This window comes from Branchiostoma floridae, chromosome 8 (assembly GCF_000003815.2).
Source record: "Branchiostoma floridae strain S238N-H82 chromosome 8, Bfl_VNyyK, whole genome shotgun sequence".
Classification (NCBI taxonomy): domain Eukaryota; kingdom Metazoa; phylum Chordata; class Leptocardii; order Amphioxiformes; family Branchiostomatidae; genus Branchiostoma; species Branchiostoma floridae.
The window spans coordinates 665,553-682,772 of NC_049986.1; the positions used below are offsets into that span (position 1 = coordinate 665,553).

Genomic DNA, 17,220 nt, shown 5'->3' on the forward strand with positions numbered 1-17,220 from the left:
CGAATTACATGTCTTATATTTATTGAAGTCCAGTTATAGAAAACAATAAAATTATATTAGTTCCTTATCAATAATACAAAATATTTAAGAGCAAATGTCTGTAAGGATCAAACAATGGTGGCAGGGGTCAAAAAATAGATTTGGCTCATATTTTGCACAGTGATAGTATTTGGTCCACAACCCCTCAAAATAGCTTTCTTTTAGATCAAAACTCCTTGTTGCCATGGTAACGGGCAAACAAAGTTTTCTGGCCAATTTCCCCAATTTTCGCATCCCAAAAACACAGAAATCAGCATATTTTACGGCACTGTCTCGGCAACACCTTTAAACCTATCATCCAAACAAAACAAGATCTAAATAGACCAACATTTTGGCTTTATGAAAATTGTTGTGAAATTTCCAAAGACGTACATTTTAGTTCTTGGGCAGCCTGAAAACAATGCGATGTTTCAAGCTTCAATAGAATCTGATTTTTGGCTTAACTTTGTAACGCTATAAGTGCCGCTCTGGTACTTTTTTCGGCTTGAAATTTGTACCATATATAGATCATTAGAATATCTATCAAATGCATTGTTGCAAAGTTTGGTAACTTGTTTGGTTGTCACGTGACTGTCCCTTAAAGTAGGCCACTTTTTGTGTTTGTTGAAAATTGTGAACTTTAGCCATGTTCAAAGTACGCTACATGACGAAGTAAAATATATTTCTACATCAACTTCTTATCAAAGGTGGATCTATGTATTGCCTATCAAATAAATGCTTGTAGAGTTTCGGGTCATGACGTTCAGTTACGTGGTTGTCCCTGAAAGTAGGCCATTTTTTTGCATTTGACGAAAATTGTGAATTTTAGCCATGTTCAAAGTACGCTACGTGACAAAGTAAACAAGAATTCTTATTCAACTTCTAGTCAAATGTACATCTATGTATTGTTTATCAAATGAATGCTTGTAGCGTTTCGAGTCATGACGTAAAGTCACGTAGTTGTCCCTGAAAGTAGGCCATTTTTTTAGCCATGTTCAACGTACGCTACATTACGAAGCAAAATAAAATTCTGATTTAACTTCCTGTCAAAGGTAAATCTATGTACTTCCTATCAAAGGAATACTTGTAGACAATTAGATCATGAAGTAAAGTCACGTGGTTGTCCTTGAAAGTAGGCCACTTTTTTCATCGGACGAAAATTGTGAATTTTCAAAGTACGCTACGTGTACCCTGGTATTATAGTTCCCGAGTCTCTTTTGACCTCTTCGCAGATACATATTTCACTCGCGATCGTTCTCATTGAAATGTTAAAATGGCCTTATTGACTACATCATTAAGGTATAAGAGGATGTCCCTAGGGACACTTAAAAAGTGGACAGCTTTTTTACACCAGGTCAAATAGAAAGCATGGAAAGCATCCAACAATTGTAACGTTTGTTACAGTCATTTCTGTACAACATTTTGTGAGCAAGGTGGGATACAAATGGCAGTCAACAACCCTTCCTTGTTACTTTAGAAAGCCAGAAAAACTGTGCAGTGTCACAAAAACGGTCATTTCTTGTCTTATGCGTGGGTAATATAACCGTGGCAACCATCAAACTGGTGGTGGTAACGTTTGTTACCGAATTTGGCAACAGGAATAACCCAGCTCACACAGCCTCCAAGATCAGTGACAGTAGCGATCTGGCGTGTTCGGGCAAAGGGCCTGCTCAGCTGGTCTCACCTACTGAACAATCATTCTGGGAACTGAATTGTTACATTTTTGGCTACTATTTGAATTCTTCGTGTTCTCAGGCGACAGCCATTTTTTTAGGGGGTGAAATTCCACTAAGATAATCTTCCAAGCCATCAACCAAAATGAATCTTTTGTAAAACATTCCACCGATTGTGGAAAAATGAAGGAACCTGTGATTTTGTCTAAAAAATTTAAATAAGAACGAGCCATTTGCGAGGAGGACAGAAGAGAATCGGGAGCCATAATATGGCTGGATACCAGGCTACGCTACGTGACGAAATTAAGAAGAATTCTGATTGAACTTCTGGTCAAATGTACATCTTTGTATTCTTTAATTTTCTTTCTTCGAATAAATGCTTGTAGAGCTTCGGGTCATGATATTTAGTAACATGGTTATTCCTGAAGCCAGGTCACTTTTTGTGCTCGACAAAAATTGTGAATTTTAGCCATGTTCAATGTACACTACGTGACAAAGTAAATTAGGATTCTAACTCAACTCCTTCTTAAGGTTAGCATTGTTGCCTATCAACTAGATGCTTGTAGAGTTTTTGGGAGTGACGTTTAGTCCCAGGAAGTCTCTTAAAGCAGACCATATTTAGACATGGTGTATCAACATTGTGAATGTTGATACACAATGAACTTTTGTTCCCGTGTTAGTGTTCCTTTTGATACGCATTATAGAACATCTTAATTGCTTTATTACAAATTGATATTTACAATTATAACAGAGCCATTGCTTAAGTAATCTTTAATTTAACACTGTAAGCCCATTATCAGTCATCGTAGTACCAATATGATATGCATTGGACATTGACAATGTTAAAGGAAAGAAACTGTTCAAGAGGCATCTTCTCCAAAGTAACAGAACCTCCTAACAGCATTTAGCTAACTATCTGCCCTACTTTAGGGAGCAGCTGCACCACAAAGAAAGACGGCCCCAAGTCTTACTAACACTCATTCAACAGACAATGTTAAGGGCTTCACATAATCAGAATCAGTGCCAGTAAAGTATTTCAGTTCCACAATTCGACGGATTTAACTACAGCCCTAAATGGCGATTTCTGGCCAAAAGCAAAATTTGACCTACATTCAGGGACAACCACGTGACTAAACGTTATGACCCGAAACTCTGCAAGCATTCATCTGATAGACAATACCTAGATGTACATTTGACTTGAAGTTGAATAAGAATTCTTGTTCACTTTGACACCTAGCGTAGACCAAGGCTAAAATTCACAATTTTTGTCAAATGCAAAAAATGGCCTACTTTTAGGGACAACCACGTAACTAAACGTCATGATCCGAAACTTTGCAAGCATTCATTTGATAGACAACACATAGATGTACACTTGACTAGAAGTTGAATAAGAATCCTTGTAGGCTTCGTCACGCAGCGTACATTAAACATGGCTAAAATTCACAATTTTCGTCAAATGCAAAAAATGGCCTACTTTCAGGGACAACCACGTGACTGAACGTCATGACCCGAAACTCTACAAGCATTTATTTAATAGGCAATACATAGATCCACCTTTGATAAGAAGTTGATGTAGAAATATTATTCTACTTCGTCACGTAGCGTACTTTGAACATGGCTAAAGTTCACAATTTTCACCAAACACAAAAAGTGGCCTACTTTAAGAGACAGTCACGTGATAACCAAACAAGTTACCAAACTTTGCAACAATGCATTTGATAGATATTCTAATGATCTATATATGGTACAAATTTCAAGCCGAAAGAAGTACCAGAGCGGCACTTATAGCGTTACAAAGTTGGGCCAAAAATCAGATTTTTTTGAAGCTTGAAACATTGCATTGTTTTCAGGCTGCCCAAGAACTAAAATGTACGTCTTTGGAAATTTCACAACAATTTTTATAAAGCCAAAATGTTGGTCTATTTAGATCTTGTTTTGTTTGGATGATAGGTTTAAAGGTGTTGCCGAGACAGTGCTGTAAAATATGCTGATTTTTGTGTTTTTGAGCTGCGAAAGTTGGGGAAATTGGCCAGAAAACTTTGTTTGCCCGTTACCATGGCAACAAGGAGTTTTGATCTAAAAGAAAGCTATTTTGAGGGGTTGTGGACCGAGTACTATCACTGTGCAAAATATGAGCCAAATCTATTTTTGACCCCTGCCACCAGTGTTTGATCCTTACAGACATTTGCTCTTAAGTCATCATTTGCATAATATCTATAGCATTGTGTACACATTTGGCTAAGCTACCTGCATGCCAAAAATAATGGAAATCCCGGCCACTGTAGTACTTAAGTTCTAAGCATTTAAGTTCGCGGGGATTTAATTTCGCGGTAGCGGGAAAATGGACTTTTCGCGGTGGTTTAATTTTCGCGGTAGCACCATGCACTGTAATCTCTAGCCTGTGTTTACACAAGCTCTCGCTGGCTGGGGTTAATGGCGGCAATCGTAGGGCCGGCCGCTAGGGGCGCGATTTTAGTCAGGCTATGTAATCTCTAACTGTTATGGAAAAATGTTCGCGGTGGTTTTAAATTCGCGGTGAAGCGGCCGCCGCGAAAACCGCGAACATTAATCCATCGCGAACATTTATGCATTTACAGTATTCGTCGGACCCAACCTCTGCTTGGAGAATAAGTGCCAAGGAGGTTATATAACGTTACCGCCTTGGTCAGTGTTTGCCTGACTTCATTCTTATGGTGTACTTAGTATTGCGTCAATGGAACAGTACGTAGATTGTGTACCACAATCAGCTAACTGTTTTATAATAAGCACCTTTATCAACATTGCTTTCAGGGTGTTACCGCACAATCTTCCCTTGTGATGATTCAGATGTAGATGACGACTACGTACGTCAACCGGCGTAACGAACTTTGAACTGCGCTTGTATGTGACGTATATCTGTATTGTCTGTAAACTGGGCCCCGCCCTTGTATATATGGTGCATGTAGCCGTATGCCTATCGCCTGAGGGTCAAGATTCTAATGTGTTAAATGAATATTAATACTTGACTTAATACACATAGTACTCATTCCTGCATCATAGTGTATGGAATCACCCATTTAGACATAAAATAAAGAAGTTTGCTAATTCACGTATCTGTAACGTTACATGTCTTTTTGAGTTTGCTCTTGTTTAGTGAACTATAGCTATAATTAACCGGTAACTCCCAGTCTTAAAGGTCACATATTTGGGTGGTCAATATCATTACTTCAGCTACCTGAATCATTGTTAACAAAGTTAACACTTCAGTTCAATTCAAGGCCTTTTATTTCACAACAAAACAGCAAAATGACGACTAATACAGAGAAGTATGTGAGATACGACGTAATGTACATTATTTTAGACTAATATACTGACCCTTCTCCTATTCAAACAATTTGGAATATGACCAAGTATTAACACAAAAGTACAACTTTTATATCATCCCAATTTCATAACATCCCGATCTTTTTAACCTTTACACTTACGTCAAAGAGACGATAGTTTTCCCCACTGAACACCTTTTTAGAAAAGTCGTATCTTACAATTACTTTTCGGGGGGGGGGTGACTAACAGATGCCTTTACAAATACAGAACGGTTTGATCATGACTAAAATGTCAAGTGAAATGAGGAGTGTACAGATGACAGTGGGATCTAATATAGAATACTACGTAGTAAGATTCGCATCTGAATCTGAATTTGGTACTACAATGTATCTACGTGTACAGTCACAGCAAATACAGCGTATGTTAGAAGAGTAGTTATGTCAAATAATGTGAAATGCTTGAACGAATGCATTCTATAAATACACAATTAGAGTGATGATAATAAAGTTTCATATTGAAAACAGTATAATTGTATGTATATAACGTTAATACTTTACAGTGGCTGTTGTTCCTATTAATGTAGGACAGAACTTCTGTTCTCTTGTTACACATGCGCCAGCTTATATATTCACTGCAAGAGGTCTACGCACAAATCATTACACTCTTTGATTGTGTGATCTAATAAGCACAGCACTTCGTGACAACTGATGTCTATGAATTGCACACACCAAAACAAGTAATTGATATCGTACAGTGATTGTGGGGTTTCGTAATTTGCGCAGTGAACGTTTCTGAATATAATTGCGAGACCATCACTACGAAAATTCACGATGTATTGCATTGTTTTGAATTGTCAAATCAATTCATAGACTACATTGAAGCAAAATCAGTCGTTCGTGTTGAAGTTGAGTTGACTTGATTTCCTTGATAGTACGGCATATGGGTCTCTGTTGTCATGTCTGTTGTTGTTTATATAATGTTGTTTTCAGCAGCAAACGTTGATTCATCTTCGTCGGAGACCTATGGTTAAAGAAAGACAGAATAAAAAGGCTATTCGCTTTGTACCATCAACAACTAACGCCTATTCACCTTCATCTGTCGGGTAACCTATATCTGTTGTTATCTAAATACACTGTATTTAGGGATATCAAGTGGGCGGACAGCAGTTTCGAACTAACAATTTGAAAAATATTTTAGTTTCAGACCGCCGTCCGCCGACTCGATATCCCTAAATACCTTGTATTTAGATATAACAGAAATAGATTACCCGACACATGAAGGTTAACTAGCGTTACATGTATATACACATTGATGGTTACGTTGATAGTACAGCTCTTTTTTGTCACCACCAAAAGCAAACCACACAGCCCTTGTGTGAGGACTAATCTATTGTGTTAACCGTTCATAGAGGAGTACTTGGTCCTGAGGAAGGTGGACTGTTGGACGCTGATTGGCTGTCGTAGGTGACACGTGTGGCCGGATGCACTACATACGGCTGACGATGATAATCATAGCGATAATGTTGATAATTGAAGGGAGTTATAAAAGATATTTTTGATATACAGCCCTGATCGAAACATAGACTTGGAGGTCTCTGGACATTATGGGTGCAATTCTAGTTCACCATCATCTGGGAAGTAACAACCTATGTCAGTTAGGCCACGTTGATTTGATTATATGGATGACATCCGCGCTCGCACCAATTTTCGGTCATTTCAAAAAAAAAAAGTTTTCGACCACACAATAAATTGTGCAAAGCACCTGTAAAATGAGCACATATGTTCCGTAGATTGAAAAAAAAGTATCAGAAAACAGATAACTATTGCCATATGTAGATTGCCAAAATGAATCTAAAATCAAAGAATAAGATGTGAAAGGACGGAAAGAAAAAAAATCTATTGTTGGTTGGGGGAGGTACCAGTACCGAAAATTCAGGTCCAGAGGATCAAACTTTTTTTTATTCGCTCGCTCGCATCAGTTTTGGAGTTCCCGGAGGATGTCATCCATATAATCAAATCAACATGGCCTTACTTAGAAAAACAGGATATTTAGGGATATCAAGTCGATATCACGTCGACGGACAATGGTTACAAACGGCAATACTTTGAAAATTGAAATGCAATTTGAAAGCGATGTCTATCAACTTGACATTCCTAAATACCCTATATATCAATTAATCAACCACCGTTGTACACGTATGGATTCTTTAAGTGGCATACGCTAGATTTATGTATCCCCAGTTTGTGTTTTCATCTATCGCTACGTCTTACCACACGTATGCTGAATGAATTAACTGCTTTCGTACTTGGTGGAAGTAGTATACGAAGTGCTTACCGACGGAAGTCGTGAGGAGGACAGGTTCCAGTGCATGCTGCCACCAGCGTCTGTGACGGACTTCCTCCCAGCTGTGGAGCAAGCAAAATTTTTAGTCTATCACTTCGGTAGTCTATCTAAATACAATATTAGTCCCTAAACCATGTTACATTACCGACAGCATTACAAATCAAGTCATAATGGCGTTATCATCAGCACTCTATTAGGAACTGTGAAACAAATGAAGCCATCTAGCAAAATACAGTATTTACTAACTCTTCTTAGTCTTCAGTGCATCCCATAGTTAAACAAACGGCAATACTTTTAAACAATTGAGACACTATATGTAACGATACAATATTTAGCGTTTACTATAAGCTATTTACTATTTTGAACTTCGGAGTACGCATGTGCAGTGGCAGGATTTGTGGGTAATATGTCAAAGGTGAAGACCCCGGAGGCATAAACAAAGCACGTTTGGACAATGGCCTTCACTTCGCTTGTGACATGATATTTACCCACAATTCGTGTCGCCACGCATGCATACTCAAAAGTGTAAAATAGCATATTGTACCGTACCTGTGCCACTGGCCATTTTGATCTTGCTGGCCTGTGCCGCTGCCTTGGACTGGAAGCTGTCCCTCCGCTTGATGTCGAAACCGATGATTGACACCTTCCTGACACGATGACACGGCCAGTACTCTGTGGATGCACTTTTACACATTAGAACACAGCGGACTGATAAACACATTTTGCAGACAACTTCGTCCATAGTGCACTACGTCGTCTTTTGTTATTTTTTTGGTGAAAATTTCATCCAAATAGTAGCTTACAAATATTTGCAAACAGCATAAAACAGAAAAAGACCAAACGTTACAGCTACAAAGTCTTCTAAGCAGTCCAAATTCGTAAAACTGAACTCAATCTACAGCAACTAAAAGATTGTAATCTTTAGCACAACTTTGACACTATATACTTCACTTTCAAGATTTCTTGGAAGGCAAGTTTATACATTGTGTGATGTTAACACTGTAATACCAGGCTATGATATGGCGTGTGTGTACATGCTAATCAAAATAGCGTTTTCTATATCATTGGCATGTATGGATGGATCCATGTTTCAGTTCATCGCATACAGAAGCACGTGACACTGTGTCCTCACCGGAGTACAACTCGTGTGAAGACCGTTTCTTCTCCATGCGTTTCTTCTTGTTCTGGCGGTACATACGGCACAGGTAGTAGATCAGAATGATGAACCCAACGATGGCGATCACAAAACCCAGCAGTACCAGCCAAAGCCGCAAGTCGCCCCAATCTGCAGACAAAACAAAACATGTGTGTTTGTAAAAAAATACACTCGCGATCCGTATGATCTGTGTACACTTTGTAATGAATGATTGAGTTACAAAATCGGAAAGATCTTAATTTCTTCGTGCTTTTGATAGGTAATATAATGGAGAACTTTTTGTTTGCTCTGAACATAAAATTTAGAATATTTCAATATTCAGGAAAAACAATAGAATATGCTATTATCGCGTACCGGTGAGCCATGAGGGTATAGGGCTTGTCATGTGACACATGTTTCTTCTCAATGGGTGGACGCACCTGGGGGGAAAAGATGACTTGTGTTACATAATCACAACAGACATAATTGTAGCATATACCACACTGAATGTTTTTGTCACTAGCAGCATGAGCAAATTAAAAACAATGGAACGTTTTGTCATGGGCACTAGTTAGAATGTTGTGATATAACAGAGAGCTTGTATGAGAAAACAATTACGAATTATCAACTTCATGGCCTAGTCTACTAGTTAAGCAAACGAAAAGCGTCTTAAACTACAGTTTGCAGGCCAAACAAAAAGAAAAGTAGTCTTACATCGTCTCATCTCCTCTAAGTGTGCCGACTTGCATGACCTCTTCCCCTGTCTCACAACGCCACGTGGTGCACTTTCCTGGAGAACAAAGATGACAATCAACATGTCGGTATACTTCGGTTGACTTATATTTACGTTCTTCATATTGCTACGACAAGAAAACAACATGATATGATTCATGCAACATTTTTGTGATAAACATGGGTAAACCTGATTACCATGGCACGTTCGACCAATTACTGACGTCACACATCGATAAGATCACGTATCTCGCGGGTTTACGATCTAAGATTATTGGTCATCAGTACTGGTCATTGAAAATTTGATCAGTGTATACCTTTCTGTTGGAAGACAGTTTAGCATTGTACTATATTGGTAAACCAGGTTTTATGTCGTATGTATAAAACTTCATCAAAATCAGTTACTTGTATCATTCAGTTAACCGCTTATAAGTGACGTGAATTGTTTAATTTGTTTTGCCTTACCGTAGCAGAACCGCCCAGCCGGTGCCCCGAAGGCGTAGCTCATGTCCACAGTCCCTTCGTTACACACGCACTCAAACGATCCCAGGGTGTTCCTACACGTGGCTTGTGGGTGGCAGTCACTGAGATGGCCTTTCTGTTTCGAGCACTCGTTTTCATCTGGAACAACAAATGAACAACAAATAAACAGTTGTATAATTAGTTGTAAAGTTTAGAAAAGTTAGTCATGAACTTGTCAAATTGTTAGACTTTGTCAATACAGCACGTCGACTAGGGCGTTTGTAGTTTTCCCCTTAATTTGTGTTGGAAAAACATATCATCACACATCATGGTGAACCATGTCACAGTACTGGTCGTACAATCTAGGATGATTCGACGTTTTCTGTTTTGCTGAATACGTACCTGTAACCTCCATGGTGTCCCTGTTTAGGTTGGAAACCGCACGGTTGGCGGCAGAATCTTGCAAGGCCTGCTCCAAACGGTTGGGTGTAAGTTCAGAACTCTGCCTGTATTGAAACACATCAAAAAGCAACCCTCTTTATTTCGACTCATTTAGAAATATCTGAATCTCCGTCAGAAAACATAATCCAGATGTTGAGTTGTAATAAGAACGTCTAGAACCCCATATATACCTGTAGTGTACGAGTGCCTTGGCGATGGTAGCCCTGGGCATCCCTCCCGAGTAAGACACTGACGACATGGCCAGGAAATTGGCATCCAGTGCCCGCACATCTCCGTTATTGTGAAGCTGAGAGACCTGCAATATAATCGACAACAAAGACACATCAGGAACAGTCGCATCCATAAAGGGTTAGCAAACCCGCACGATTCCTTCTGCTGAAGGAACCGTTTTGGCCCACCCTCAAGTCTTGCTGATGGTACAACTATTGTTTCTCAAGGACACATATGCGTTTGACTCCTGAGACAGACATAAGTTCAAATTCGTCTCAAGTTGGCTGTCCATGCCTTTTTTTGGCTCCGTTCATTAACTTGAGTTCTTTGTATGATTTATCATCCCTATGTTTGATTTCTGCTACTTAATATTCGCATTGTGGATGCGTGATTCGTTAACTTTATTCATCAAGTGATATTTTTGGTATCCCGATTTTTTAAATGATTTCGTTTAGGGCTTCATTCGAAATGAGTGACGAAGTTAACTGAAGAATTTATGAACGAAAATGAATAACTATCAGACGTATAGAAACACACCAAAGAGTCTTATTACCGTATTGGTGAATTCCTCTGTGGTCCTCTGGTAGTGCTCGGAGTGGGGGTCGTTCAGACTGGCCATGTGTTCACCCGGCATCAACACGTACAGGTGGAACGTGATGGCTTCTACAGGGGACAGGAACAAAAAAACAGTAATAAAGATGAGGATTTCGCTTGAGACGTGTAACGTTAGATACAACTGCGGTGTACATGTTGATCCAGTCAATTATCGTAGTATTGACTGGCTATGAAACGGTACTCAAAAACTAAGTGTACCGAAGGAAATGAGGCAAGCTCTGGACAAGTTGTATCAGTTATATATCAGTACCAATAAATACTATTGTTATGTCCTTACTTTTTACTTTAAGTTTAATTTTGACACTAAATGATTATGTGTTCAATGTTTAATGATTAACTTCAAGGGAAACTCTATCTTTTCATCTATCTATTCACTTGGTTGTCTATGTTTATGTTTATATTTACAGAGGCTTTCGGTTGTTTTGGCTATGGTTATTATATTTCAGCCATACATAGTATGGTGAAATATATTGTGTTCGTAATGTTTCTTCTTTCTTCTTTCTCCTGTCAAATCTCCAAAGTGATTCATCTCCGCCGTTCCTGGACCGAATGACCTGAAATTTGGCACAGGGGTAGAATGGGCCAATACCTTGATGCTTTTTTCTCAGTTTTTTCATATCTGCCTCTAAAATGATTTTATTGAGATTTTTTGGTCAATTTTAGACCAAAACTGTATATTTTGGCCCCTGTACCCTGGTATTACAACCAAATGAGCTGAAATTTGACAGAGATGTGCCTTGATAATGCCCCCATATAAATTCGATAACACTTTTGGTGTACAGTACAACAAAATGCTTATTTTTGCGATTTTTTGACCAATTTTTGACCAAAAAAGGACACTTTTGGCCCCTGTACCTTGGGTATTACAACCAAATGAGCTGAAATTTGAGAGATGTGCCTTGATAATGCCCCCATATAAATTCAATAACACTTTTGGTGTACAGTACAACAAAATGCTTATTTTTGCGATTTTTTGACCAATTTTTGACCAAAAAAGGACACTTTTGGCTCCTGTACCTTGGTATTGCAACCGAATGAGCTGAAATTTGACACAGATGTGCCTTGATAATCCCTTCATATAAATTCAATAACACTTTTGGTGTACAGTGCAACAAAATGCTTATTTTTGCGATTTTTGGCCAATTTTTGACCAAAAAAGGACACTTTTGGCTCCTGTACCCTGGTATTATAATGAAATGACCTGAAATTTGGTATAGATAGGCATTAGATACTTGGTAACAAGATTCAAGTAAAATTATTGACATAAACAACTTTAAAATGATTAATTTTGGCACTTTTCTGAGGGGAAATTTGTTTTCTTTTGGCCTCCTGACGTGACCTTCCGTGACCCCGCACAGAGCCACACCTGTGCGCGTCAGCCGGAGAGTTAATTGAATCAAAGACCTAGCCAATCAGCGAAGAGGAGGCCAAAGGCTAATCAATATTCATAAGCGGGGCCTCATGATCCCGTATATAGCAGTGTTCCCGCCAGGGGGATCGAAGCCCGCCTAAGGCTCTCGCATTTTACACTATTCAGAAGGCTTTATATTGTATCAGTTCTTAGGGGCATATCTATGATAATCGCAGCAGTCACTTAACTTCTCTTCAGGAGTTTAGCGTAACACTATTTCATGTCAAACCGTCAAAGGCAACTAAAAACAAACTTTAACGTTACTGAGTTCAACAGTACTTATAACTTGTTATCCGAAGTTGAAACGCTAGCGATGGTATTTTCGCTGCGCTGTTAGCTCCGTGCGACTGGTGTTGACGGTCTTATAACGGTATATTTTGCACCCCTGTACCCTGGTATGAGTAACATTTGGTATAGATAGGCATAAGATAGTTGGTAAAATGATCCAAGTAAAATTTTTGGCATAAAGTACTGTAAAAGGCTTAATTACAGCACTTTTTTTAGGGGAAATTGGTTTTCTTTCGTTCTCCATGCCATGACCTTTCGGACGTTCACCCCACAGAGCCGACATCTGCACCTGCGTCTAGCCGGCAGGAAGAGTTAATTCAATTAATGGTTCAGCTAATCAGCGAAGAGGAAAGCGAAGGCTAATTAATATTCATAAGCGGGACCACACAATACGTTAACTTGAAGACTCAGGCCGTACAGACTTCTCGCCAGGATTTTTCAAAGCGTCGTACAGGGGTCCGGGGGCCGCCGAATGTCCCAGGCGGGGTCCAGGGGCAGGGCCACTGTGGGGGGCACCCAGGTGGGCGAAGCCCCCCCGGAAGCTCTTGCATTTTAGACTATTGAGAAGGCTTCTTTTATCAGTTTTTTTAGGGCCATATCTACGATAATCGTAGCAGTCACTTACTTCTCTTCAGCTAGCCTGGGTACCATCCGGATAGTAGTTCGCTCCTATGTTCACTTCTGCTATCCGTCTGGAGACGTGCGCATTCAAACCGTTTGGTGGTGACGCCAGTTGATGAGCGAATCAAGGAATGGGTTCTAGAGCACTCGTTCGATGACAACAGGCCGGCGCCCACATGCGCAAGCAAGGGGACGTGGGGCTTTTCCGGTGTTGGAACACCGGTTCGAACGATCACATGAACCCATTCCATAATTCGCTCCTATGTGGGGACCAATCAGCGTCTGCGTCCAAAATCTGGACGATTCCAGACGTTGAGATGGTCCGCGTTCCCAGACGGAAACACAGAGAAGCGACTGTATATAGTGTATAATGAATGTCAGAGCTAGAAGCGACTGTATATAGTATATAATGAACGTCGGAGCGAACTACTTTCCGGATGGTACCCAGGCTACTCTTCAGCAGTTTGACTTTAAAATATTTCGGGTCAAAGCTTCAAAGACAACTAAAACCTCATAAACAACAAACTTTACTTAGCTCGCAACAGTATACAAAAATATTGTACGGGTTGCCATCCTTAGTTGAAGCGCTTATTTATAGCCGCCTCGCTGATATTCCCACGGACATGTTTGAAGAAAAATACCCCGCAAAAAACGCTGGACAGCGTCAAATTCTATTCTATAAAACATGTGGGACTCAGTGTTACAGTCTAAATATTTTGTAGAAGCACCGCTGTAGGAAAGAAGGTCCAAGCAATGTAAAACATCACGTAGCCTGAAGTTCGCTGTCAACTGGCACACAGCACATGACTGTTTGAAACTCTAAGTCTAATCAACAGCCGTGTTTGATTGATAGCCGGCGGTCCTTTGATGAAGTCGGCGAAAGGTGCGTTAGTTAGAAAATCTGCGTTTAGTTTTGATACGTAATTATAAGTTAGACAGTGGCGAGAATGATTATTTTCTCATCAATATTTCTCTTCAGAATTATTTGAACTTAATTGTACATCTAAACAATTGGCTTACCTGTGCAATGTTTATATGATTAATGATCAGTGTACTGAAATCATGTGTAACGTATGGCTCCTAGTCAATAGATCAGCATTTTCTCTATAGTGACCACCTGTCTAGAGTGGCCACATTTCCTAGTGCTGTTGTTGTTTGACATAAACTTTGAACATTTAAATTGTAAGTAACTTTAAACTGCCAGAGTTTCAGCCCAATAAAACACTCTCAGCGCCAGGGTATGAACAGACTGACCAGACAGACGAAAATAAATCCTCGAACAAGGTTCAATCGTATCTTCCGGGTCTGGCAGGAAGTTGTTAAACTAAAATAAGAATAGGCTCGATGGCTGATTGCATACAAAGTAAAACAGTTTAACAGTTTTACAGCTTGAAGAAAACAAACGCTCCTACAGTACCTGCACCTGCTTGATAATTATTAAATCGTATGCCCTACTTGAATAAAAAAAGTTCACTGCAATAATAAATGTACCCACATCACAAGGAGCTTATACTTTTTTAAACTTACACCTAGTTATCGTACTGAAAATTGTTAATGACATTACATGAAGTCATTCAACAATTTTCAGTCATGATGAAAATTTTCTGAATGGAAGGTGTGATTATTGTCATTTTCTGAAAAATAGAAGCAAGCTCTGTTTTTACCTGGAATCAATTCAAAATACCAGTCCACTTTGGGGGATAATGTACTGTTAAGAGGATGTTCCATTTTTGCGCAGGGGTGATTTGGAACAGTCCAATGTTGCGTGGGAAGGGGTATGGCTGAAATATGCTGTATTTGCTCTTAAGCAAATGTCGGCCTTTCTAGTTACGTAGTTTATTGCTTTTGACGTACCTGTTATTTCTGAATATATGTAACCTTATCTCATTTCTGAATGAAAAATCAATAAAATCTTAGTATCAAATATTAAAGATGAGTGACTGCTGTCTTACCGATACACTCTTCGCCCACAGGCGCGAACCCAGGGCGACACACACAGGTGGCGGTCTCGTTCCCAGGTTCTGTGTAGCACCACTTGTTCTGTTTCCACGAGCACGTGGCCAGGCTACAGGCCGACTTGGGCTTCGGGGTGACTGAAGAATGATGGAAATAATCATAATTTAGACACACAAATACTGCAGTTATGTGTCGGGAGTTAGAATGCAATAGCAGGAAAACATTTATATGTACGTAACATATCATAAATCACATGTAATACAAGGTGTCAACCTCCAGTAACCTACGCTAGTTCACCATTATCCCGCTGGGTATCATATACAACATGTATCCATTGTTTTTAGAAATAGGGTATTTGGGGATATCAAGTCGACGGACGGTGGTTTCAAACTGCAATATTTTCAATATCAAACTGCAATATTTTCAATATTTGCGGGTTGAAACTAATCTCCAAGCAGATCCTACGGTAGCATAATATAGTATCTAAAGCTGGCAGAGGAGTGAAGCTTTCTTAGGTGTGTGTTTCGCTACATGGCAAATGGACACCTCTTGGCCAGTTGGGTACTATTCTATGCCATTGGAGGATCTGCTCGGTTGAAACTACTGTCCGTCAACTTGGTATCGCTAAATGTTATATAGTACCCTGTGATTAAAAAGAGCGGATATTGGTTACCGTTATATATTGGATATTGGCTGCGTCATTTCTTTTCTGTAAGTGTGTTTTCATATTTCCTAACACACGGTCACACCGACAAGAACTGTCAACGTCTACGTGTCGACTTCGGAGTACTACTACAGTTTATGTTGTTATACCTAATTGATCCTATTGCAGTGACTATAGCGTCAGAATCTATGGCAAAGAAACGAAGAAACGAACTTTCTGGTGCCTTTTGTGGAGGTGGGGTGATGCTGTTTTGTGCAGGTTTTGGTCGGGCAGCCCTCCCACCTGGCACGGTGGTCAGCGCGATGGCCAGCGCCAGGGCGAACGGTGTCCAGCACCTCATGGCGGAGTCCTCTCCACCGCCTAGCTAGCTACAACAACCCGGCGTCTGGAAGGGAACATATCCACTGTCACACATGTTTGGCACAATCCACAATGGTTCGTTAAAAGCAAACTAAAATACGGTTGAAGGTACAACAGAAGCATTAAAACTAAAACGAAACGGATAGAAATGGCTATCGTCTTCGTTTCGATCCTGTTCGTCATGACTTATGCTAGATATTAAAAACTTTGTCACAGGTAAATACTGTCGAATATATTTTGATAATTTTCTTGCTGCCAGAACAGTGAAATTCCCTATTGATAACGCTTCATTCCCCCATTTGTAAAAGTAGGACTAGAGACGGCCTACTGAGTACTCGATGTCTCTAATAGAGTCAATGAGTAAAGATTTCCAGCTACGACGAAGAAAACCGAGGCAAAGTGTTGACAAGTTGAAAATCATGAAGGTCAAAATAATAGAGTTTCCTCCGTCACTTTACTGTTAATTTGATTGACGTATTTGTCGTACGTAGTTGAACTGGTGCCTCTGACGTCACACCGTCTCCAAGTGACCCATAATTGCCTTACCCCACCGGGGGATAATTGTTGATGCATGGTACTAGATGTTGTCCATATTTAGCAATATTTTGTATACTAGCTGCCTAGACTAACCGTAGAATGAATTTTTTTCGTGTCTGTTAAGATATAAAGCACCAAGAGTTTTTGATATGCACATAAAGGCGTAAGGGGTGATACAGCAGCATGTATGACCGGTGGTACTACCTACTTGGAAAAAGGGACAAACATAACATCGATTGATATTCTAACATCGCTTCTTCGCTTAGTTACAAATATAACAATATATCTTTTAACTAACTTTCCACATGGCCAGTTGATTTCTCTCTCTTTATTCTAGCACAGTAGTTCACCCCTGTAGAATCATTTGTGGTACGTCCCGGTACATAAATTAGAACACAAACCGCCTTTGTCTACTTTTCACAAAAACTAC

At 39.7% G+C, this 17,220-nt stretch overlaps 1 protein-coding gene across 1 annotated transcript; it reads right to left on the reverse strand.

Annotated features, from left to right (window-relative positions):
- Positions 1-4,937: 4,937 nt before the first annotated feature.
- Positions 4,938-15,564, reverse strand: LOC118420964 (63 kDa sperm flagellar membrane protein-like). The gene is made up of 12 exons (XM_035828065.1): positions 15,555-15,564; positions 15,226-15,366; positions 10,892-11,001; positions 10,299-10,423; positions 10,069-10,172; positions 9,670-9,825; positions 9,187-9,262; positions 8,848-8,912; positions 8,470-8,622; positions 7,887-8,009; positions 7,329-7,399; positions 4,938-6,014 (listed from the first exon to the last, which is right to left on the reverse strand). Exons 1-12 carry the CDS (start codon positions 15,562-15,564, stop codon positions 5,964-5,966), a joined length of 1,185 nt encoding a protein of 394 aa, XP_035683958.1. The 3' UTR covers positions 4,938-5,963.
- Between the last annotated feature and the right edge of the window lie 1,656 nt (positions 15,565-17,220).

What these genes read in the sequence shown, in the direction of transcription:
- LOC118420964 (XM_035828065.1), bottom strand. An exon ending in CAGAGGAATTCACCAATACG is followed by an intron (nt 10,424 to 10,891) that starts GTAATAAGACTC and finishes ATTATATTGCAG; the next exon opens with GTCTCTCAGCTTCACAATAA. An exon ending in CCTCCTCACGACTTCCGTCG is followed by an intron (nt 6,015 to 7,328) that starts GTAAGCACTTCG and finishes CTTTAACCATAG; the next exon opens with GTCTCCGACGAAGATGAATC.